The 26110-nt window shown below is 39.9% G+C and overlaps 1 protein-coding gene across 1 annotated transcript in view; it reads left to right on the plus strand.

Moving 5' to 3' along the window:
- Positions 1–2119: 2119 nt before the first annotated feature.
- KIF11 (kinesin family member 11) overlaps positions 2120–26110 on the plus strand; it is a 52401-nt gene continuing 28410 nt past the window's right edge. The window contains exons 1-10 of the mRNA XM_047761716.1: positions 2120–2458; positions 8163–8295; positions 8526–8623; positions 8718–8796; positions 10081–10266; positions 10389–10513; positions 13928–14018; positions 14986–15228; positions 17553–17648; positions 20080–20168. Coding sequence (XP_047617672.1) covers positions 2382–2458; positions 8163–8295; positions 8526–8623; positions 8718–8796; positions 10081–10266; positions 10389–10513; positions 13928–14018; positions 14986–15228; positions 17553–17648; positions 20080–20168 — 1217 coding nt within the window. The 5' untranslated portion in view covers positions 2120–2381. The remainder of the gene's footprint in view (positions 2459–8162; positions 8296–8525; positions 8624–8717; positions 8797–10080; positions 10267–10388; positions 10514–13927; positions 14019–14985; positions 15229–17552; positions 17649–20079; positions 20169–26110) is intronic.

Here is a 26110-nt window from a genome sequence, read left to right on the forward strand (position 1 = left end):
GAAAAAAAAAAAAAAAAGAAGGAGCAGAAATAGGGAGACCTGTCATGGAGGTTAAGGGCAGTTGTTCGGGGAAGAGATAAAAGAGATTTTGACTAGAGTGGGTAGAGGTGATAAAGGCAACAGGGCTGCACTGGACAGGGAGAACAAAGGAATCAAACATCTAGTTAGCGCCAGGTGTCTAAATGAGAGCGAGTAGGGTAGAGGCAAGTGGGATAAAGAGTCCCGTTTTGCATAGGTTCATAGTGAGATGCTGGTGAGCCATCTAGGAGGAGATACTGATCTTGGAGGGACAAGTGAGTGATGGCTTGAAGCGACATCTTAATTCTCTGCTTAAGAATTAAAACTGGGTAGCCTGGATGAAAACTGGGAATACTAGCCACTAGGCCAGATAGAGGCTAGAAGCAGAATTGCCCTGATTCTTGCTCCCTGTTGAAAGCAAGACTGTTTTAAGGAGAAAAAAAGACTGTAAAAACAGGTAAAAAGTTTATTCTTAGAGTGACAGTACAACATGGGAGAGCACACAGAGAAGCAGTTTATTTAGGTCAGAAGCAAAGAAGTAATACTCTAAAGAGGAGTAAGGGTTCGGGCATCCCCCTGAGTGAAGAGCCCACCAGAGAGGTGATTTAAATCACTTATATAGGACAGTTCTTCCCCGTCTTTGTTTTTCTTTGGCCAATTTTCTTGTTTTATTTCTCACACCTGACTGGTCATAGGCTCCTTCCCGATATGCATGCACATCTTTTGGTCAAGATGGATTCCAGAGCAAAGAGTTCTGAGATGGTATCAAGACATATTATGGCCTGGCACACCCTTCCTTTTTGACTCCTAGGAGTCTTACTGTGCATGTGTAATTGGGGAGAACTTCTTGATCCAAGAAGCGATTGAGGTGGTCATCTTATCTTTCTACTCTAGCAGAGCTCAGTTCCTACAATTAACTTTCGCCTCGAAGTGTCAAAGAGAAACAAGGCACCATTTACTCTAACAAGTCCCAGCTATTCTCAGCCTAGGGGCCCATCTTCCTCCTACCTCAATATCAGTAGGCATTTGGCTATGCATAGCGGGGAAAACCATTCATCTAAGCTATCACAGATGCTTCCTTAGGGGAATGATAGGAGGTTATTATGCAGAGGAACACTAAGGGGCTGAGAGCTTTACACCTCATCTGGCTGTCACTTAAGAAACTACAATTTCATCTAGGTTCCCAGGGTATAAATGTGGCCCAGAAGCTCAGTTTCCAGAGCGGACTACAGCATAGGCCCATAATTTATTATTTCCTGGATCCAAGACCTACATCTAAACTGTTGGTGTCACTCCAAGCACTGCCGAAATGGGCCGGAGCACGCCTACGGAGAGCTGGAGGGGTCCAGGCAGCGTTGCCTGCTGGGATTTGTAGGCTGACTGCTGCGAGCAGGCATTCGCGCAACCTCCTTGAGATGCCCGCTGGATGCAGCGCCACGTCCCAGGAGGGGAGCGCGACCTGAGCCTGCAAGTTACTGCAGAAGAGTTGTCAGGAAATGCGAATCTGATCCTTGCTTGGAATCATTTGGCAATGACGATTTCTCATCAGTTAAAGGATAAAGATAAATTCATGTCCTAAAATGACATGCAGTGTCCTTGCATCACGATTTTGGTAGCGTCTTTGGTAACCCGTGGTAGCCTTACCTTAACACGTCCTAATTATTCTTTAGGACTACTCTGGACGCTCCCTCCGAGAAACGGACTCGCTTTGGACCTCTCTCTTCTGTGCCTCACAGCATTTTATTACAATCCTCTAAAAATAATTAAAATCACCTCCAGCTTTCCTGAGGGCTTACATGTTCTAGTCTAAGCTATTTACCCGCACTAGCTCATTGATTCTCACACGACTCTCTGAGACGGTTGCTCTTATTTCCATTTTGCAGATAAGGAAATTTTGGTTTAAAGACGGTTATGTAATTCGAGTAAGGCCACAGTGAAGCGTAAGACTATTCACAGCATCTGTCCCACTAGACTAAGGGTTCTGGGCGAGCAAATACGGACCTGCTTTTCACTTTCCCGCGGCCACGCCCTCGGGGTGGAATCGGATGACGACACCATATCCCATGGTGCCTTGCGCGCCCGCGCTGCAATTGGCCAGGCGACTTGGTCTCCTTTTTCAAATTGAGGCGCCGAGTCGTTGCTTGGTTTCCTGGGCTTAGGCGGAGACTGGGTTGCAGGTTCGAAGGCTCCGGATAGTGCCGGACACAAGTGCGGCCAGAGTCCCTGGTGGAGAGCGATTTTCCCGCCTATGGGCAGCACCTGGCAGGGAAGGAGATCACCCAGGTCCACGACGCTGCAGAGCCACTCCACGCCCTTGGGCGCAGGAGTCTGAGACCAGGCCTTGATTTTCGGCGGGGACAGTCATGGCGTCTCAGCCGAATTCCTCTACGAAGAAGAAAGATGAGAAGGGAAAGAACATCCAGGTGGTGGTGAGATGCAGGTAGGGCGAGCCTGGCTGGATTCCCAGCTCCGGGCTTTGCTGTGGGGCTCCCTCCTGCGCGGTTGGAGGAGAGCGATTTTGTTTGCAGCTTTTGAAGGAACCAGACCTTCCTATTTCATAGTTCCCCGCGTTCAGCTCGGTAAAATAACACCAGGTTGCTGCGGCGAGTAAATTAGTGTTTTCAGAAGAAAGGATATTTGTGTCTTAGTTTGTGGTTTAAGCAGCTATGGAGAATTGATTGCTGTTCTTTGTTGAAAAGAGCTTTTTTTTTTTTTTCCTTTCAAACTGTCGACAGAGATTTAGGCGTCACTTTTATATGTCACTCCTAACAGTTGGTCAGTTTGGAAATAAGACTGCACACCTACTTTGCAAATGTTTTAACATTTGTCTTGGGATTATCATCCTTCATAACCTTTAAAAACATATTCAGTCACCTGTTCTCTTTATTCTAAATGAAATATTTCCTTAATCCCTATTAAACAGCGCTGTATTTAACGTTTTAAAATTAAGTCGTAGAGTGAGTTTGTTTTTAAAAGATCGAGGAGACAACTTAAGTTGTACTGTACTTGGTCTTCCCTTGTCCAAAGGAGAAGGCTTTTTCCCAGTGGGTGGGTGAAGGTGTTCTACTCTCCCTCGATTAGTTTCCATATCACTTCCCGATTTTAAAATGAACTAGGAGAGGAAAAACATACTTGTACAAATTGCTTAATTGGATTTATTCAGCTTTTTAGAGGCCCTTTACAGTTTACTGGTGTATGTGTGTTTTGTGTGTCTGTTTTGTTGTTATTGTTTCAAAAACTCTGCCATCAGCAACTTTAATGGAAATCCAAACATATTCTAAAATTAAAAGGTTATTTTCAAAGTGTATAAACAAACTTTCTTAGGTTATTGCCTACACAGCTTTGGTGACTTGAATTGTTGATATCAATTTTTGGTGACTTGAATTGTTGATATCAAAGGTAATAGCTAGCTTTTTAAACTGGATGCCAGGGAGGAAATTTGATGGTAAACTTAAGTATAACCAATTACTAGTTGCACTCTAGGGCTTCTGCTAATAGTTAACCTGTTTTGAAGATTTTTTAAAAAGCAGCCCATGTTACAAATGCAAATTTTCACATGATTTTTATTGTTTAGTAACATCAGGCAGTATTACCTTTTCTGTGCGGCTTTAGTTTTTTAAATTTCATTTTTATTGCTAGTTACAAATAGGTCAGACCTGTAAAAAATTACAAGGAACAGTGTAACAAACATTTGTGTATCCATCACTCAGATTAGAAACAAAACAGTCATTACAGCTGGTGTCCCATTGTATCCCTCCCCAAAAGTTAAACATTATTCATGTTTATTATTCCAATACATTTCAAGCCTTAACTTAAGAGATTTATTTTAGTTTATCGTTAATGAAAAGTGCTTGGGATGTGTCTAATATTTGTAACAACTTCAGTATAAAGAGATGCTTTTCTTTTCAGATTAGATTAATTAGAAAAGTGCAGTTGATTTACAGTGTTGTGCTAATTTCTGCTGTATAGCCAAGTGACCTAGTTATTTTTTTCTTTAAAAAAATTTTTTTATTAAAGCATAGTTGATTTACAACGTTTTTTCAATTTCTGCTATACAGCAAAGTGACCCAGCCATACACACACACACACACATACATTCTTTTTTTTTCATGCTATCTTCCATTATGTTCCAACCCAAGAGACTGTACACAGTTCCCTGTGCTGTAGAGTAGGACCTCATTACTTATCCGTTCTAAATGTAATAGTTTGCATCTACCAGCCCCAAACTCCTCATTCATCCCTGTCTCTTCCCCCCTCCCCCCTGGTAAACACAAGTCTGCTCTCCATGTCCATGATCTGTTTCTATTTTGTAGATAGGATCCTTTGTGTCATATTTTAGATTCTGCATATAAGTGATATCATGTCTGACTTACTTCACTTACTATGAGAATCTCTTAGTATGAAAATCCATGTCTGCAAATGGCATTATTTTGTTCTTTTTTATGGCTAAGTAGTATTCCATTGTATATACGTACCACATCTTCTTTATCCAGTTGTCTGTTGATGGACATTTGGGTTGTTTCCATGTCTTGGCTATTGTGAATATTGCTGCAATGAACATAGGATGCATGTATCTTTTCGAATGAAGGCTTTGTCCAGATTATATTCTTTTTTTTTTAATATTCATTTCCATTACAGTTTATTATTCCAGGAGATTGAATATAGTTCCCTGTCCTATGCAGTAGGACCTCATTGTCTATCCATTCCAAATGTGATAGTTTGCATCTACTACCCCTGAACTCCCATCCCATTCCCTCCCACTTCTTCTTTGGCAACCACAAGTCTGTTCTCTATGTCTATGGCTTTTTCTATTTCAAATAGCCTTCCTAGTGCAAGTATGTCCTTAAGCTTGAGTAAATAAACAACTATGAGGCCCTCAGGGGTTGTCAGATCCTTCAGTAAAGTGCGCAGATAGTAAATATTTTAGGCTTTGCAGACTGCATGTGGTCTCTGTCACATACTCTTCCCTAATTTTTTTTTTCAGTTTTAAACTTTTAATTGGCACAGTTTATGGTAGTGTAAGAGATTAGCAAGATTTCAAGAGAGATAGATGACCTCATTACTTGATTACAATGAACACAATCTTTTTGATGTTCTTTACTTGTATAGTAACTAATTATATGAATATTTATGGATGAATGAATGAATGGATTTAGCACTTTTCCACTGACAGGATTTTTTCTTTTTTTTTAAATTTTCTTTCTTTCTTTTTTTTTTGTATTTTTGCCTTTTTTTAGGGCTGCTTCCCATGGCATATGGAGGTTCCCAGACTAGGGGTCTAATTGGAGCTGTAGCCGCCGGCCTACGCCAGAGCAACAGCAACGCAGGATCCAAGCCTTGTCTGCGACCTACATGACAGCTCACGGCAATGCCGGATCCTTAACCCACTGAGCAAGGCCAGGGATTGAACCCGCAACCTCATGGTTCTAGTCGGATTCATTAACCACTGTGCCACGACGGGAACTCCTTTTAATTTTCAATTTCCCTTCTTACCATCTTGGTTGTTTGAATTTTAATATAACTGTAATGAAGTCAACGTATTGATGGGTTTGTTAGTGTCATCAGCAGAAACCTTGAAGTTTCTGATTAGAGAAGTCTGGGTGGAAAATAGTGGCTTGGCAGTATTCTTTTTTTTTTTTTTTTTGTCTTTTTGCTATTTCTTGGGCCACTCCCTCGGCATATGGAGGTTCCCAGGCTAGGGGTCTAATCGGAGCTGTAGCCACCTGCCTACGCCAGAGCCACAGCAACGCGGGATCCCAGCCGCGTCTGCAACCTACACCACAGCTCACGGCAACACCGGATCGTTAACCCACTGAGCAAGGGCAGGGACCGAACCCGCAACCTCATGGTTCCTAGTCGGATTCGTTAACCACTGCGCCACAATGGGAACTCCGGCAGTATTCTTTATTGCAGTACGAACAATTCCTAAAGCTCCTCTTGGAGTATTAATAACTTAGTATGTGTGACTTGTGTGAATTTCTATTACTCTAACCTGAGAACTTGAATGGTATTCATTTGGTAACTTAATCACACAACCAGACAAGAGATTAGACCAATTGGAAAAGCTTTAACCACATGAGAGCAATTCATTCTATCTGATACTTTTGGCCTACCTCAGTATAAGTTTGTTTTGACTCAATTTTGTTGAACATTTAAAATACTGCATACAGTGGGTTGTGTGCATTGTGTAAGTTTTCATACATTTGATAAATGACAGCATTACCAGATATTACCTGGGAGTTACTGAGTTAAATTTCTTAAGATCACAATTTGATCTTCTGACCAGTCAGAATATGCTAAGTGTGGGGGCATGCATGCCAGAGGACATATCCTTTTTAAAATAAGTAGCAACTTGGTTCATTTAGTGATGAGGGCAAAGATAATTTCCTGTTTGGCATTTCCTGTCACAATATGTGATAATGGGAAAAATGAACTTAGGACCTAAGAGTGTACCTCTTGGGAGTTCCCATGTTGCTTAGTAGGTTAAGAACTCAACTGGTACCCATGAAGACATGGGTTTGATCCATGGCCTCTCTCAGTGGGTTAAGGATCCAGCATTTCCATGAGCTGTGGTATAGGTCACAGACACAGCTCAGGTCTGTCATTGCTTATGACTGTGGTGTAGGCCGGCATTTGCAGCTCTGATCTGACCCCTAGCCTGGGAACTTCCACATGCTGCAGATGCAGCCCTAAAAACAAACAAAAAAAGAGTATACCTCTCCGTTTGGCCCAGATGTGCGTTAAGTACATCAGTATCTTATGCATGGTTCTTTTTAGCTTTCCCATCATTCTCTTTAAGATGACATCTCTTAAGCAGTATAGTTTAATGGATATTTGAGTGTCTAGTGTGTGCTGAGCATGGTAATAGACCCTAGGGAAACAGTAAATTAAACAGGATCTTTGCTTACACTGTGAGGTTGGTACTATTACCAAGCTCAATTTTCAAATGAGGAGACAGGCTTAAAGGACTACATTGCCCAAGTGGACTGGATCAAGAGTCATCATTATACTCAAGTGCCTAAGGAAACCTTTAGCTTAGATTTCTTCCTCACGGAGTCTTTCCTAACACTCATGCCTTCCCTGTCCCAATCAAGAACACATTAAATTTTATGAGGTTTTTTTTTTTTTTTTTTTTTGTCATCTTTTTATGGCTGCACCCATGGCATGTGGAAGTTCCTAAGTTAGGGGTTGAATGGGAGCTGCAACTGCCTGCCACAGCCACAGCCAGAGCCACGCCAGATCCAGGCCTCGTCTGCAACCCATACCACAGCTCACGGCAACACCTGATCCTTAACCCCCTGAGTGAGGCCATCGATCGAACCTGTATCCTCATGGATGCTAGTCAGATTCGTCTCCACTGAGCCACGATGGGACCTCTCTAGAGCACATTAAATATTTGCTCTATGTTCCTACAGCACCTTTTACTTACCCTTTCTAAACATCACTTCTCTTCGAATCACTTGTTTTATGTCACTGTTCCCCACTAGACCTCCCCACTAGACCTCACACTTGTGAGGACAAGTCGAGTTAACATGGTGTATGCAGCATTTGGAACAGTGAATACCTGACATAGTACTCAATATATCAGTCATTATTATTATTATTATTATTATTATTATTATTATTTGTCTTTTCAGGGCCATACCCACAGCGTATGCAAGTTCATAGGCTAGGAGTTGAATTGGAACTGCAGGTGTCAGCTTATACCACAGCCACAGTGACACCAGATCCAAGCCACATCTTCGACCTACACCACAACTCATGGCAATGCTGGATCCTTTAACCCACTGAGGGAGGCCAGGGATTGAACCCATGTCCTCATAGATACCAGTCGGGTTCGTAACCACTGAGCCTCAACAGGAACCCTTAGTCATTATTTTTATTAATTTTGTTAGCATCTACTCCAACAAACTGTCATAATTGTACATACTTTTCAAAACTTTTTTTAAAAAACTTACTTCTAGGAATTGAAACCCTTAAAATTCTGCTCTTGGCTTTTGCAGTATTCTTTAGGCTCCATTTAATTGCTGTCAACAGTGGTGTAGTAAAACTTCACATTGTTCTTTTCTGAGGTATTAATAAAAATGTCATCAGTACCTGATACCTAACAGATTTTGAATAACCTTGTGTGTTTCTTTTTATAGACCATTTAATTTGGCAGAACGGAAAGCTAATGCCCATTCTGTAGTAGAATGTGACCACGTAAGGAAAGAAGTTAGTGTACGAACTGGAGGACTGGCTGACAAGAGCTCACGGAAAACATATACTTTTGATATGGTACTTACTTCCTAAAATGCTGCTACTTCTTTTTTATTCACTAATGTAAAGATTTCCTAGTATACATATTTTCTCTAGGTTCTAGCATGCAGTTACAAATTTCATTTGATTCTTTGAGTTGTCAAATGGTTTCTAGTGGGCTAAATAAGTTAATATATTAAAAACAAAATTATTAAAGTAATTTTGAAGCTTTTTAAAAAAATAAATTCCCTCCCCCCTTTTTTGGATAGGTTTTTGGAGCATCTACTAAACAAATTGATGTTTACCGAAGTGTTGTTTGTCCAATTCTGGATGAAGTTATTATGGGCTATAATTGCACTATTTTTGCGTGAGTGAAACATTATTTCTAAATTGATGAAACGGTTTAGATGCATGTATTTGGTTTCTGTTTGTTTGTTTAACACTTTTGTTAATTTTGACAGATATGGCCAAACTGGCACTGGAAAAACGTTTACAATGGAAGGTGAAAGGTCCCCTAATGAAGAGTATACTTGGGAGGAGGTATTTATTGTTTATAACAGACTTGTGTTTCTAAAGTGGCTAAAGTATACTGAATAAAAGCTGGTTGAAGGCCTCTGTCTTGAAATGGAAAAGATCAGTGTATGCATATAAAACACAAAGTTAAGATAAACTGCTACAGTAATAAAATTAAAGTATATGGTATGGTAATTAGGAGAGAGAGGACCAATACATATGGCACAGTTAAAGTGATAAGAGAAGGGCCTATTTAGGACAGAATAATTGGAGCAGAATATTGTAGGAGAGTGGAATCTGAGTAGGGCTTCAAGTGGAAGACTTTGCAGTGAGGGAATGAGTCATTAAATTAGCAGAGCAATGGGGGCAGTATGGTACTTTATTAATGACAACTTTGTTCAAGAAATTAAGGTCACTGTATTGTTGAATATTATTGAAAACACACAGTATATATGACAGATTTCCATCAAATGTGTTTGAATATGTTTAATGACTAAGTTAATTTTCCATATTATTAATACTTAGGCAGATCCTTTTTTCTAGTGGTTACGTACATGAGGCATTAGCTTACTTAATGCAAGGATAATAAAGTTGTGGAATTATGATCATAGGAGTTATGGAACAGGCTTACAACACAATTTCAAAATTTAGAGGGTGATAACAGTTTTATTAAGGACACCTAGGAGTTGCTGCTGTGGATCAGTGGTTTGAGAACCTGACTAGTATCCATGAGGATGCGAGTTTGATTCCTGGCCTTGATCAGTGGGTTAAGGATTCAGCTTATGTTGGATCCAGTTGCTGTGGCTGTGGTGTAGGCTGGCAGCTGCAGCTCTGATTCGACCCCTAGGCTGGACCCTAAGAAGAAAAAGAAAAAAAGTATACCTAGAAATTTGAGAAACAATTTGTTTTATGTCAGAATTAGGGAATATACTGTTAGGTGAGCCACTTTTCCGATTAAAGTGATGGTATTATTTCTGATGAGAAAAACTGGCAAGGGTTATTGAACTTGGCTTTATAAGTACCTTGGCATAGTTGGTTTCCGTGTAATGCTCAGGCATGAAGCGGCTGCTGAGAATGACAGATTTGTGGAAGGTGGGAGGAAGAATAATTACTATTGAACAGACTGTTGTAAATCATTTACAAAAGTTGGCTTCTTAAATTTGGTTAGTTTTTTTTTTTTCCCCTTAAACTTGTTTTGACATTCTTATGTTTAAATATACTATAAAAGAAGCCGTTTTTATCTATGTCTTAACTGTTGCAGTAAATGGCATTCATGCTTTATTTAAGTGCTTATGAATATTATAATTTTAGGACCCTTTGGCTGGTATAATTCCACGTACTCTTCATCAAATTTTTGAGAAACTTACTGATAATGGTACTGAATTTTCAGTCAAAGTGTCTCTGTTGGAAATCTATAATGAAGAGCTTTTTGATCTTCTTAATCCGTCTTCTGATGTTTCTGAGAGACTACAGATGTTTGATGATCCCCGTAACAAGGTAACTTCAGTCTTGGGAGAATAAAATGTCTCTAAATGTTACAGTTTTATACTTTGAAAAGTCTCTCTCTCTCTTTCTCCATATATAACCAATCTAATGAATGCCATTTAATATTTGGTCAGAGGGGAGTGATAATCAAAGGTTTAGAAGAAATTACGGTACATAACAAGAATGAGGTCTATCAAATTTTGGAGAAGGGAGCAGCAAAAAGGACAACTGCAGCAACTTTGATGAATGCCTACTCGAGGTGAGAAAGCCATTGTCTCCCCCACCACTCCACTCCCTCTTTAAGAAGAATTATGAACTTGGGCAATCAAATTGGGTCAAAGTCAGTGAGTCACACGTCTAGATTGTATGCTAGATTGCAGGCCTTAGTAATTGGCTTGAGACTTATAGGGATAGCACCAATATTGGGAAAATGTTGAAAGGAGAACAAAGATAAGCTGAACTTGAGCAGAGTATTAAGTCTTTTTAACCAGAAGATTTCTTTACCCAAATGAAATCGTATGTGGGAGCCCAGATTAATGCAACTGTTGTAGTTGATTTGGCAGTGGGAAACTCAGAGGCTTATCTCCTCAGCCTTAGGAAAATTCTCCTTCAGCACTTTTTTTGGAGCCCCTATGGATACTTAGAACACAGTTTGAAAATCGCTGGTTTGAGCAAGGATTAGAAGAACATCAAATAACAATTCCCCCTCCCACCTTTATTGAGGTATGGATGACAAAAATTGTATATATTTAGGTTGTATGATGTGATTTTTTTTTTTTTCCAAAATGGCTTCATTTTAATGTAGGAAGGCAAATGGTCACTAACACTGGCTTTCAAGGGGAGAAAGGAGCATATTTGTTAGCATCCCTTATAGGATGAATCCCAAACTCCCCAAATGGAGTTTACCAAGTCAGAGGCGATTTTTTTTCTGCTCATCTTCGAAGAAATGTCAGAATGTAATTGAAAGAGCTATGGATTAGGAGTTAGATATTTGAGATTAGTTCCAGATCTGCAGTCAACTAAATATGTTACTTTAGGTAAACTTACCTGAATATCATTCTCCCTGAGCTAGAGAAGGACTTTTAGGGCTAGTTCTCATTTTTTTGCTCTCTTACAGTTGGACATTTCTATACTATGCTATAGCAAGTATAACTACAACTCTAAATATGTATGCATTTAAAGAAAGAAGAAGAATAACATAACATCGTAGGGTTATAGATTATTTTATAATTTTAATTAATTTTTCCTATAATAGCTTTCCTTTTATTTTCCTTTTTCAGGTGCTCCCATGGCATATGGAGTTCCCAGGCCAGGGATCAAATCCAGGCCACATCTGTGGCAATGCCAAATCCTTAACCCACTGCTCTGGGCCCGGTATTGAACCTGCACTGCACAGAGACAGCAGAGACTGCACCACAGCAGGAACTCCTAGCTTTCCATTTTTAAAACTTAAGTTATAGGGTTCCCATTGTGGCTTGGTGGAAATGAACCTGACTAGTATCCATGAGAATGTGGGTTTGATCCCTGGCCTTGCCTCGCTCAGTGGGTTGAGGATCCAGTGTTGCTGCAAGCTCTGACATAGGTAGCAGATGCAGCTCGAGTCTGGTGTTGCTGTGGCTGTGGTGTAGGCCAGAGGCTGCAGCTGTGATTTGACCCCTAATCTGGGAACTTCCACATGCTGCAGGTGCAGCCCTAAAAACAAACAAAACACACACAAAAAACTTGAGTTATAAACCAATCATAGAATGAAATTTCTGTTTTTCTTAAATTATTGGTTTATGACTTTGTTTCTTTTGTTTGTTTGTTTGTTTGGCTGCACCCATGGCATGCAGAAGTTCCCGGGCTAGAGATCAAACCTGTGCTATAGCGGTGATAATGCTGTGTCCTTAACCTGCTGTGCCACCAGGGAACTCCTAAGACTTTATTTAGAATTTAGAGGAATGAACTTAAGAAAATTTCTTTTCTCTAAATTTTTTTTTTTGGCTTTTTGCCATTTCTTGGGCCACTCCCATGGCATATGGAGGTTCCCAGGCTAGGGGTCTAATTGGAGCTGTAGCTGCCAGCCTACGCCAGAGCCACAGCAACATGGGATCCGAGCCGAGTCTGCGACCTACGCCACAGCTCACAGCAAGATTGTTAACCCACTGAGCAAGGGCAGGGATCGAACCCTCAACCTCATGGTTCCTAGTTGGATTTGTTAAGCACTGCGCCACGACGGGAACTCCTCTCTAAATATTTTTCTATGAAATATAAAATTCCTATTCTGTAAATTTGAAAAATGTAGGATTTCCTTTTTTTTGATACATAGACTGGAGTAAAGATCTCTTCTTTTGAAAGTATATGATAAAGAGAAGGAAAACATAATTCACTTCTCCAAAATCAGAGTTGACTTCTATTCTCTAATTGTCTTAATTCCATCATCTTGAATTAAGAATGAGCAAACGGTAGGAAAACATGAGAAGCATGTTATAATTCAGATGATAGTTTGTATTTTTCCTTGTGATAGTTAAAATAATTTAAATAATTTGGAGTTCTCCTGTGGCACATGGATTAAGGATCCTGCATTGTCACTGCAGCAGCTCCAGTCACCCCTGTGGTGAAGATTTGATCCCTGGTCCACAAACTTATGCATGCTGTGCAGCCAAGAAAGAAAAAACACTTTTAAATAACTTTGTAAAAATGATACTTACTGTAAAATTTTCCAAGTAATGTGGAAAGTACAAATGAAAAAGTTAAACATTACCATTTGGCAACCAACAATGATATTAACAATCGTTGATGTTCACCAAATGTCATTGACACAGAAGGGAATGAGGTCTTTGGTTGTCCATATGGTTTTTGCATCTTCCAGATAAAAGCAGAATGTCAGTATATTGCGTAAGATAGACTTTGGAAAAGTTTATATTTTAGCTGTGATTCTCTTATAGTGTTTTGGTAAATACTGCTATTTACTATTTCTGCTGTTCAGAGCAAGAAGCTACCTATCTCTGATGATGTCAAAGCAGAGCAATGTCCTTTTAGCACAGCTGACATTCGGGTTTGTAATCTGCTGGCTTGCCTGGTGCCGTTTGAATTTATGGTGATGATATATTCCAAGCGGTTCTTATAAATAGATCAATTGGAAACCTTTTCCTCTGACACACCAGGCAGCTGTCCAAATTCAAGTCTTTTAGGCTGTTTTCAGGTAGCTTCTTATTGGGGTCTCCTCTATGGGCAGCAGATACAAGAAAGCAAAAATTTAGCATTATTCTATCCATCCACTGTCTTCCAAAATCTTATTGCTACCCTTTCTGATACTATCTTTCTCTACCCTGGTGGATTTAGATCTATCTTTGCTGTTTTCAATATTTTATTTATTTACTTTTCTTTTTAGGGCCACACATGTGGCATATGGAAGTTCCCATGCTAGGGGTTGAAAGGGAGCTGCAGCTGACGGCCTATGCCAGAGCCACAGCAGTGCCAGATCTGAGCCATGTCTGAGACCTATACCATAGCTCACAGCAATGACAGATCCTTAACCCACTAATCGAGACCATGGATCAAACCTGCATCCTCATAGATACTGGTCGGATTCGTTACTGTTGAACTACAATGGGAACTCCCTTCAATGTTTTATAGAAAGCAAATAATGTTTTGCATTATAATAACTGGGCAACTTGGTCTTGTTTTCTAGTCGTTCCCATTCAGTTTTCTCTGTTACCATACATATGAAGGAGACTACAGTTGATGGAGAAGAGCTTGTTAAAATTGGAAAGTTGAATTTGGTAAGCAGCAACCTTAATACCACTGTTTCATTCTTTCTGATTCTCCCCCCCCCCCCACCAGCTTTCTTGAGGTATAATTGAAAATAAAATTATGTACTTAAAATACACAATGTGATGACTCGATATTAGTATACTTTGTGAAATGATTACCACAATCAAGTAAATAAGCATATCCATCACCTTACATAGTTACTTTTTTTTGGTGAGAATGCTTAAGATCTACTCTTTCAGCACATTTCAGTGTAGTTACCATAGTATACATCAGATCCCAGAATTTACTTATCTTAAAACTGAAGGCTTGTAACCCTTGACCAGCATCTTCTTTTCTCCCCATCTCCCTTGTTCCTGGTAACCATCATTCTACATTTTGTTTCTATGAGTTCAGCTTTCTCCCCTCCCATATGTTTTCCCTCTCCCACACCCTGATCCCACATGTAAGTGAGATCATATAGTATTTGTTTTACTCTGTCCAGCTTCTGTCACTTAGCATAATGTACTCTAGGTTGATCCATTTTGTGGCAAATGCCAGGATATCCTTTCACATGGCTGAATAATAATTCCATTATGTGCATATCACATATCTTCTTTATCTGTTCATCCATCACTGGGTACTTAGGCTGTTTTCATTCCTTGGTTATTGTGAATAATACATTGAACATGGGGGTGTAGATATCTCTTTGAGATAGTGATTTCATTTCCTTTGGATGCATACTCAGAAGTGGGATTGCTAGGTCACATGGTAGTTTTATTCCATTGTCACATTCTTTATCAGCTCATAGAACAGCTTGAAAGTTGTACTTCCAGACAATGTTTTTCTAGTTACTAGGTTATTAGCTCTGTAGTGGGTTGTTAATTACAGAAAAAATAGTTTACTGGCTATTTAACATATTATGTACAATATGAGAATAAAAGTCTTCTATTCCAAATCCAATAGACTGAGAACTTATTTTTATTTTTAAAATTCAAGGTTGATCTTGCTGGAAGCGAGAACATTGGCCGATCTGGAGCAGTTGACAAGAGAGCTCGGGAAGCTGGAAACATCAATCAATCCCTTTTGACTTTGGGAAGGGTTATTACTGCTCTTGTAGAAAGAACACCTCATGTTCCTTATCGAGAATCCAAACTAACTAGAATCCTCCAGGACTCTCTTGGGGGACGTACAAGAACATCTATAATTGCAACAATTTCACCTGCATCTCTCAATCTTGAGGTAAGCCCTTTGAAAGGTATTCAAAAGTGTAGTAGCTATAATTCTTATTTGACTATCACATTTTTTTAAAGTTCATCACTTGGCTTCATTCACAGTAAAAAGAACCTGGACATTGCATGTGGATACATAGAGGACCACACCACTGGAAAAAAAATGATCTTTTTCCTTTGTAGCAGTTTTTGTTTGTTTTGTCTTTTTGGGGCCGCACCCAAGGCATATGGAGGTTCCCAGGCTGGGGGTCTAATTGGAGCTGCAGCTGCCAGCCTACACCACAGCCATAGCAATATGGGATCTGAGCCACATCTGTGACCTACACCACAGCTCACGGCAATGCTGGATCCTTAACCCACTGAGCGAGGCCAGGGATTGAACCCAAGTCCTCATGGATGCCAGTCAGGTTCATTAACCACTGTGCCATGACGGAAACTCCATGTAGTAGCTTTTAATCTTAAAAAGATTAGTTAATTACTAGTTAATTACACTTTGCACACAGTCTTTTTTTTTTTTGGTCTTTTTAGGCCACACTTGTGGCATATGGAGGTTCCCAGGCTAGGGGTCAAATCGGAGCTACACCTGCTGGCCTATATCACAGCCATAGCAACACCAGATCCAAGCCTCATCTGCAATCTACACCACAGCTCATGGCAACACCAGGTCCTTAACCCACTGAATGAGGCCAGGGATTGAACCTGCATCCTCATGGATATAGGAGCCATGACGGGAACTCCCCTGCTCACAGTCTTCCAAGAAAAGTGCTATGCTCATTAGCAGTGAATGGTTTAATTGAGTACCTCGAAGTGGGTTAAGTGAATTGCTAGTGTTTTAGAGACAGCTTAGAGAGCACTGAAGATGGCTTTGGGTGTGTAGAACAGGTGGGAAAACCAAGAGAAGCAACAAAGATGGTAAAATCTACTCTTATGTATTGGATTATCTGCTTTAAATTGAATTAGAAAAGATCTTATAAGGTCTCTAACTCCTCTCCTCTCCATTAAAAAACTCCTCCATTAAAAAACTCCTCTCCATTAAAAAAAAATGTATATCGGGAGTTCCCGTCATGGCTCGGTGGTGAATGAATCTGACTAGGAACCATGAGGCTTGGATCTCGCATTGCTGTGGCTCTGGCGTAGGCCGGCGGCTACAGCTCCGGTTCAACCCCTAGCCTGGGAAACTCCATATGCCATGGGAGCGGCCCTAGAAAAAGCAAAAAGACAAAGAAAAAAAAAAGTAATGTATATATATTCAAGTTCCCTTGTGGTTCAGTGGATTAAGGATCCAGCATTGTCACTGCAGTGGCCTGGGAACTTCCATATGCTGTGGATGTGGCCAAAAAAATCTTTATTGATATATAATTCACATACCATAAAATTATATCTAAGTCTAAATATTTTTCTCATCCCAGGAAGAAACCTGGTAACCCATTACTAATCACACCCCAACTGCCCCTGCTCTTAGTCCTGGGTCACTATTAATCTTTTTTTAATCTATAGATTTGCCTATTCTGGGTACTTCATATCATTGGAATCATACAATAAGTGTTCTTTTGTGAGTGGCTTCTTTCCTTTAGCATAATGTTTTCACTATTCATCCATGTTGTAACAGGTATCAAAACTTCATTCGTTTTTGTGAATGAATGTTCTCTTGTATGGATATAGGACATTTGTTTATTCATCAATTGATGAAATTCATTGAGGTTTTTTTTGTTTGTTTGTTTGCTTGCTTTTTAGGGCCACACCTGTGGCATATGGAAGTTCTCAGGCCAGGAGTCCAATTGGAACTACACCTGCAGGCCTGTACTACAGCCATAGCAACGCAGGATCTGAGCTGCATCTTGGGCCTATACCACAGCTCATGGCAATGCTGGATCCTTAACCCACTGAGTGAGGCCAGTAATCAGACCCACGTCCTCAAGGATACTAGTCGGGTTCATAACCAGCTGAGCCTACAAAGGGATTCCTTTCATTGAGTTCTAAAATGAATATAAAGCAAAAAATTATTAGATCAAATTATAATAAACTTGAAAAGGAAAAAAAGATAAGGATGTTTTGAACAATCCTTTTTCTTTATCTTTCTCTTTTTTTTTTTTTTTTTTGGCTGTGCCCTCGCATGCGGAAATTCCCAGGCCAGGGATCCTTAACTGGATGTTCCACAAGGGAACTCTGCCAATCCTTCTTTTCAAAGGTTGGGTATAGTAATATTAGTGGGTAGATTTTTAGATTTAGATATAACCATAAATTACTACTTATAAGTTATGTATAGTATATTTCGGATAAGAAAACTGCATTATTCTCATATCTTTAGTAATTGCCTTTTTCTTTTCATCACAGGAAACTCTTAGCACATTGGAATATGCTCACAGAGCAAAGAACATACTAAATAAACCTGAAGTTAACCAGAAACTCACCAAAAAAGCTCTGATTAAGGTAATTGTGCATTTTTGTGGAGTAATAAAATCTTGTTTGACAAATGTGAAAATGAGAAACTGATAGAGATAATTGTTTAAAAAAGTTTTATTAAATTGCCCATGGTAAGGCATTTCATTTAATGATTTAAACTAAATACTCTATATGTTAAAATGTTTTTTCTAATGCTAATAACGTTGACTTTATCGGCTCACGGCAACGAAATTTCAGTTATTTTTATTTAAAAAATTTAATTATTCTTAGTTTTAAGGGTATAATTACCATGCATTATGTATACCATACATTAGGATATAATTATCATAACATTCACCCACTGTAAGCCTACCATTCAATGATTTTTATTACATTATAGAATATTCATGGATGCCTGATGGGAGGGGGAGGGAGTGGGAGGGATCGGGAGCTTGGGCTTATCAAACACAACTTAGAATAGATTTATAAGGAGATCCTGCTGAGTAGCATTGAGAACTTTGTCTAGATACTCATGTTGCAACAGAACATAGGATGGGGAAAAAAAATGTAATTGTAATGTATACATGTGAGGATAACTTGATCCCCTTGCTGTACAGTGGGGAAAAAAAAAAAAAAAAGAATATTCAGCATCACCACAATCCAATTTTAGATAACTTTATCACTCTGTGAAGTTCCCCTCTTCCCTCTTTGTAATCAGTAAACTACTGAGTTCCCTTTTCTAGACATTTCTTGTAAATAAAATACATAATATTCACTATTTTGCATCTGCCTTCTTATATAACATTTGGGGCTCATTTATGTTATAGTATGTATCAATAGATTGTTTCTTTTTATTGCTGAACAGTATTCCAGTATATGGATAATATCACATTTTGTTTATCCATTCACCAGTCATAGACATTTGGATTTTTTCCAATAATGCTGCTATGAACATTCATGTACAAGTCTTTGTGTTGATGTGATTTCATTTCTTTTGGATAGATACCTAATGGTTTAATTTCTGGGTTGTATAACGAGTTAGTATTTAACTCCTTAAGACACTGTTTTCCAAAGTGACTCTACTTTAAATTTTCATCAGAAGTGCATGAGGTTTGGAGTTCCCGTCGTGGCTCAGTGGTTAATGAACCTGATCTAGGAACCATGAGGTTGAGAGTTTGATCCCTGGCCTCGCTCAGTGGGTTAAGGGTCTGGTGTCGATGTGGTTGTGGCGTAGGCCAGTGGCTATAGCTCTGATTCGACCCCTAGCCTGGGAACCTCCATAAGCCGTGGGTGTGGCCCTTAAAAAGACAAGACAAAAAAAAAAAGGTGCATGAGAGTTATTGTTTCTCCACATTCTCTTCAACATTTGTTACAGCCTTTTTAATTTTGGCCATTCTAATAAGTGCATAATGTTACTGCACTACAATTTTAATTAGCATTTTCCTAATCAATAATGATATTGAGCATCTTTTCACATGTTTATTATCCATTTGCATATCTTTTTTGTGAAATGTCTGTCTAAATTATTTGCTTCAATTAAGGTATATAGAGTTGTTCATACCTTCTGGATGGATACAAGCCTTTTATGAGATAATTTGTAAATATTTCTTCCCAGTCTAGCTTGTCTTTTCCTTTCTTGATAGTGTCTTTGGGTTTTATTTGTTGTTGTTGATTTTTTTTTTTCTTTTTACAGCCACACCTGTGGCATGCGGAAGTTCCTCAGGCTAGGGGTAGAATCAGAGCTGCAGCTGCAGGCCTACAACACTGGATCCAAACCTCATCTATGACCTATGCCACAGCTTGCCGCAGTGCTGGATCCTTAACCCACTGAGTGAGGCCAGGGATCAAACCTAAATCCTCATAGAGACTATGTCAGGTTCTTAACCCACTGAACCACAACAGGAACTCCTGTTTTCTTTTTTCAGTTGAAGATTTTATTGAGATAACCATAGATTCACATGCAGTTGAAAGAAATAATAGAGATCCTTTGTACATTTTATCAAACTGTACGGTAAAATATCACCTCAGGGATATTGACATTAATAATAGTCCACTGATTTTATTCGCCAGATTTCCCTTGTATTCATGCATTTGTGTTTGGTTAGCTCTGTACAGCTTTATCACGTGTTTAGTTCATGGAGCCACTGCCACAGTCCATCACAAGGATTCATATCCTCAATAACATTGATATTGTCCTGTCTTTAGCCAGTGGGTACCTCTTCAAGTGGGTTCTTGATTTTTGTCTTCAGAAGTCCATATTTTTATGAATGCATTTAAAGGAGCTTTGAAAGCTGTTGAAAGACTTTATCCTAAACAGATAAATATTGAATAAAAAGTATGGTATGGCTTTTTAATCATACTTTTTTATGCTTTAAAAAACAAAAGGACTAACTTTGTTTTACTTATTACATATCCTCCCCAAACCAAATGGAAAAAAAAAATTTAAGTGCTAAATTGAGACAATATTCTCCTTGTGTAGGAATATACAGAAGAGATAGAGCGTCTGAAACGAGATCTTGCTGCAGCCCGTGAAAAAAATGGAGTGTACATTTCGGAAGAAAATTTTAGGTATGCCCGTGGCTATGGAAATGAATTTCTAAGAATAAGCATTTTCTGATAATAGGCTGTTTGAAATGCTTCCTGTAGGTGCTTCTTTTTTCTTTTTTTTCCTTTTTTGGCCACCCATGGCATATGGAGTTCCTGGGCCCAGGATCAGATCTGATCTGATCTGCAACCTACACACAGCCCTGGCAATGCCAGATTTTTTAACCTACTGTGCTGGGCCCAGAATTGGACCTGGGATCAAACCCGTATCCTAGAGCCACAGAGATGCTGCCGATCCTGTTGGGCCAAGTCTGGAACTCCTATAAATACTTTTGGTTTTAATAATAATAAGTAGTTATGAAACAGTTTAAAAAACTTACGTAAATTTTTATTTTAAAGTAATAATAGACTCATATGAAGTTGCAAGAAGAGTACAGCGGTCATATGTATTTACCACCCCCATCCCCCATTTCCTAAATTGGTTAGTACAGTATCAAAACTAGGATATTGACATTGGTACAATATGTGTATAATCCTGTATTATTTTATCACATTTGTAGATTCATTGTAGTTCTGCAATTGAGATATAGAACTGTCCTATCATCGTAAACATCAAACTCTTGCCACCTCTCTATAGTCATATTCATTACCCTTCTTCCCTAGTGATCCCTAACCCCTGGCAGCCTCTAATCTGTTCAATTTTTTTTTTGTCTTTTTGTCTTCTTAGGGCCACACCCATGGCAAATGTAGGCTCCCAGGCTAGGGGTTGAATCGGAGCTTTAGCCACCAGCCTACACCACAGCTACAGCAACTCCAGATCCGAGACACTTCTGCAACCTACACCGCAGCTCATAGCAACACCGGATCCTTAACTCACTGAGTGGGACCAGGGATTAAACCCACATCCTCATGGATGCTGGTCGGGTTCATTAACGGCTGATCCTTAACCCACTGAGCCAGGCCAGGGATCGAACCCAAAATCTCATGGTTCCTAGTCGGATTCACTTTCCACTGTGCCACGTTGGGGACTCCCTGTTCACTTTTTAAAATTGATTAGTGAATTAATTAATTAATTTTGCTTTTTAGGGCCACATCTGTAGCATATGGAAGTTCCCAGGCTAGGGTTGAATTGGAGCTGCAGCTGCCAGCCTACACCACAGCCACAGCAACTCAGGATCTGAGCCACATCTTCGATCTACACCACAGCTCATAGCAATGCCAGATCCCCAACCCACTGAGTGAGGCCAGGGATCAAGCCCAAATCCCCATGGATACTAGTCAGATTCATTTCTGCTGTGCCACAACAGGAACTCCTCTGTTCACTTTTTAACCCATGAGTGGTTCGTTCCAAGGAAAACTTCTACTGAAGCTTTATAGGGAAACTACAGTAATAACAATAGAGGCAAAAGGTAAGTGGGATGCTAAGGATTGTAACTTGAAAAATTTCTGACTGTATTTATCCTTGAGGATATTAAGTGGGTAACTTTCATAGAGCATCTTTAAAATTAACAATGATAAAAGGGGAGTTCCTGTTGTGGCTCAGTGGTTAACGAATCTGACTGGGAAACATGAGGTTTCAGGTTCAGTCCCTGGCCTTGCTCAGTGGGTTGGGGATCCGGCGTTGCCGTGAGCTGTGGCGTAGGTTGCAGACGTGGCTTGGATCCCGAGTTGCTGTGGCTGTGGTGTAGGCCGGCGGCTACAGCTCCGACTGGACCCCTAGCCTGGGAAGCTCCATATGCTGCAGGTGCAGCCCTGGAAAAGACAAAAAAAGACACACACACAAAAAGAATGATAAAAGGGAGAATTCCTATTTTGGCTCAGCAGTAGTGAACCCAACTATTGTCCATGAGGATGCGAGCTTGATCCCTGGCTTTGCTCAGTGGGTTAAGGATCTATCATTGCTGTGAGCTGTGTTGTAGGTTTCAGATGCAGCTCAAATCACACATTGCTGTGGTATAGGCCAGCAGCTGCAGCTCTGATTCAACCCCTAGCCTGGGAACATCCATATGCTGCATGTGTGGCCCTAAAAAGCAAAAAAAAAAAAAAAAAAAAAGAATGATAAAAGGTATTTAAAGCTAATTGAAAATAACCCAAAGTATTTTAATATAATCTTTTAACTTTTTTTATAGATGTTACATTACACGATCATTTTAAAAGATATAATAAACTTAATTTTACATTTATTTTCAATTATCATAATGCACTAAATCCTTTTGATTGTTGTCATATGTTAACTTTACAAATGCTAAAATTTATATTGTGTGCCATAGGGTATTATATAACAATTCTCCTTTTATTTCTCTTATGTGACTTTAGTTTTATTTGGTTCGTTCATAGCTCATACCCGTTTGACAAAAATATTATTGTAAAACATTTTTGTAGAGTTCCCATTGTGGCTCAGTGGTTAAGGAATCCAAGCAGGAACCACAAGGTTGCGGGTTTGATCCCTGGCCTTGCTCAGTGGGTTCAGGATCCGGCGTTGCCGTGGAGCTGTAGTGTAGGTCGCAGATGTGGCTCGGATCCCAAGTTGCTGTGGCTCTGATGTAGGCCGGCGGCAACAGCTCCAATTGGACCTCTAGCCTGGGAACCTCCATATGCCATGGGTGTGGCCCTAAGAAGACAAAAAAAAAAAAAACCCAAAAAACTTTTGTAAATTTTTTTTCTCTTTTTGAATCTACTTTTTAGGGCTGCACCCATGGTGTGCAAGTTCCCAGGCTAGGGGTTGAATTGGAGCTGCAGCTGCTGTTTGCAGCCGCAGCCACAGCCACACTGGATCCAAGTTGCGTCTGTGACCTACACCACAGCTCATGGCAACGCCTATTCCTTAATCCACTGAGCAGGGCCAAGGATCAAATCTGCATCCTCATGGATACTAGTCAGGTTCATAAGCCTCTGAGCCACAATGGGAACTCCCAAAAATCATTTGTAAATTTGCACTTAATTCTTAAACTTGATATTTGTAAATGTTTCTTTTTTTCTGTTTCTCTGGTTTTCATATGTACTTCTTGACCATAGACACTAGTGTTTCATATTTTTTTCAAGTGTTTACCTGTGTCCTTATTTCCATCATTTTAATATTTTTATACATTAACTCTTATTCAGTAAACACTGGCTTGGGGTTGATCCCTAGCCCAGGAACTTCTGCATGTTGTGGGCATGGCAAAAAAAAAAAAAAAAATGAGGCATGATGTGAAACAAATTCTTTCTGAAATAGAGGTTATTATATTATAAATCAGGAAAAGATCATAAAAGCTGCAGCCAGCATTTAAACAGGGTAATGAGAGTTCCTATCATGGCTCAGTGGAAACAAATCTGACTAGCATCCATCAGGTTTGATCTCTGGCTTTACTCAGTGGGTTAAGGATCCAGCGTTGCTATGAGCTGTGGTTTAGGTCACAGATGTGGATCAGATCCCCCATTGCTGTGGCTCCGATGTAGGCTGTGGTGTAGGCTGGCACTACATCTCTGATTCAACCACTAGCCTGGCAACTTCCCTATGCCATGGGTGTGGCCCTAAGAAAAAGACCAACCCCCCCAACCCAGAGTAAGTCATTATTTACACCAATGTTTAATAGAACTTTTAAAACTAAATCATTCTCTCTAGCCTGTGTCCACTCTGGTTCTACCTGGCCTGCTAAAGCTACCCAGCATATGTTGTCTACACAGGACATGTGCCTTTATAAGACTATCTGTGCCTTTAGGACTAGGAGAGGAGGCTGTTTCAAACAGAAAGTCAAACAAAATGAGGGGACAGAGGGATATTTTCCAAATGAAAGAACAAGATAAAGCCCCAGGACAAAACCCTAATGAAATGAATTTAAGTGATTTACCTGATAAAAAATTCAAAGTAATGGTCATAAAGATGCTCACCAGACTTGGGAGAAGAAAGGAGGAACACAGAACTTCAACAATGAGTTAATAAATATCAAGGAGAACCAATGATAGCCGAAGAATATAATAATTGAAATAAAAAGTACACTAGAGGGAATTATCAAATGAGGTGATGCAGAGGAATGGATTGGTGATCTGGAAAACCATGATTTAGTGGCATTCACCAAATCAGGACAGCTAAAAGAAAAGAGAATTTTAGGAGTGCCCGTTGTGGCTCAGCAGGTTAAGAATCCAGCATAGTGTCCGTGAGAAGAGGTTAAGGATCTGGCATTGCTCAAGTTGTGGTGTAGGTGGCAGATGTGGTTCACATCCTGAGTGGCTGTGGCTGAGGCCATCAGCTGTAGCTCCAGTTCGACCCCTAACCCTGAGAACATCCATGTGCCACAGGTGTGACCCTAAAAAAAGAAAAAAAAATTTTTTTTTGAATTGAGCTTAGTTTGGAGTTCCTGTCATGGCCCAGTGGAAACGAATATGACTAGGAACCATGAGGTTGAGGGTTCGATCCCTGGCCTTGCTCAGTGGGTCACAGCTCTAGCATTGCCATGAGCTGTGATGTAGGTTGCGGATATGGCTTGGATCTGGAGTTGCTGTGGCTGTGTTGTAGGCTGGAACTGTGTCTCTGATTCTACCCCTGGCCCTGAGAACATCCATATGCCACAGGCACGGCCTTAAGCTTAATTTAAGGGACCTCTAGGACAACATTGAATGTAAAAACATCTGCATTATAGGGGTCTCAAAAGGAGGAGAGAGAAAGGGGCAGAAAACTTACTTGAAGATATAATGGCTAAAAACTTTTGTAGCTTGGGAAAGAAAACATATCTAGGTCCAGGAAGTACAGAGCGTCTCAAACAAGATGAACCCAAAGAGGTCTCCACCAAGACACATTACAATAAAGTGGCAAAAATGAAAGGTCAATAAAAATTTTTTTTTTTTTGCTTTTTATGGCTGCACCTGTGGCATATGGAGGTTCCTAGGCTAGGAGTCAAATCGGAGCTACAGCTGCTGACCTGCACCACAGCCACAGCAACGCAGGATCCAAGCTACATCTATTACCTACACCACAGCTCACAGCAACACCACCTCCTTAACCCACTGAGCGAGGCCAGGGATCAAACCCACAACCTCATTGTTCCTAGTCACATTCGTTTCTGCTGTGCCATGACTGGAACTCCGAGAAGATCTTAAAATTAGCAAGATAAAGGCAACTTATCTTATTAGCTGATTTTTCAGCAGAAAATATACAGATCAGAAGGGAGTAGCCTGATAAAGTGCTGAAAGGAGAAATCTTACAATGAAAAATACTCTAAACAGCAAGTTATCTTTTTTTTTTTTTGTCTTTTTGCTATTTCTTTGGGCTGCTCCCTCGGAATATGGAGGTTCCCAGGCTAGGGGTCCAATCAGAGCTGTAGCCACTGGCCTACGCCAGAGCCACAGCAACTCGGGATCCGAGCCGTGTCTGCAACCTGCACCACAGCTCACGGCAACGCCGGATCGTTAACCCACTGAGCAAGGGCAGGGACCGAACCTGCAACCTCATGGTTCCTAGTCGGATTCGTTAACCACTGCGCCACGACGGGAACTCCCAAAGTTATCTTTTAGGATTGAAGGAGAGATAGATTTTTCTCAGACAAGCAAAAGCTAAAGGAATTCATTTCTCCCTTGTGAGAAATGTTAAAAAGTCTTTAAGTATAAAATAAAAGTCCATAAAGCAAAGTGTTGGGGGAAGGCAGTAAAGTGAAGTGCTTTTAGAACACATTCAAACTTTTAAGTGACTATCACCTTAAAGTAGACTGGTATATATACAGGTTGACATATGAACCTCATGGTAACCTTAAACCCAAAACTTATACCAGATACAAAGAATAAAGAGAAAGGAACCCAAACATAACACTAAAGAAAATCATCAAACTATAAGGGAAAAAGAAACAGAACTACAGAAGCAATCAGAAAATAGTTAACAAAATGACAAGAAGTATGTATCTATCAATAATCTCTTTAAATGTAAATGAACTAAATGCTCTAATTCAAAAGACATAGGATGGCTGAATGAATTAAAAAAAGGGCCCATCTGTATG

Source organism: Phacochoerus africanus, chromosome 15, assembly GCF_016906955.1.
Source record: "Phacochoerus africanus isolate WHEZ1 chromosome 15, ROS_Pafr_v1, whole genome shotgun sequence".
In the NCBI taxonomy this organism is placed as follows: Eukaryota; Metazoa; Chordata; class Mammalia; order Artiodactyla; family Suidae; genus Phacochoerus; species Phacochoerus africanus.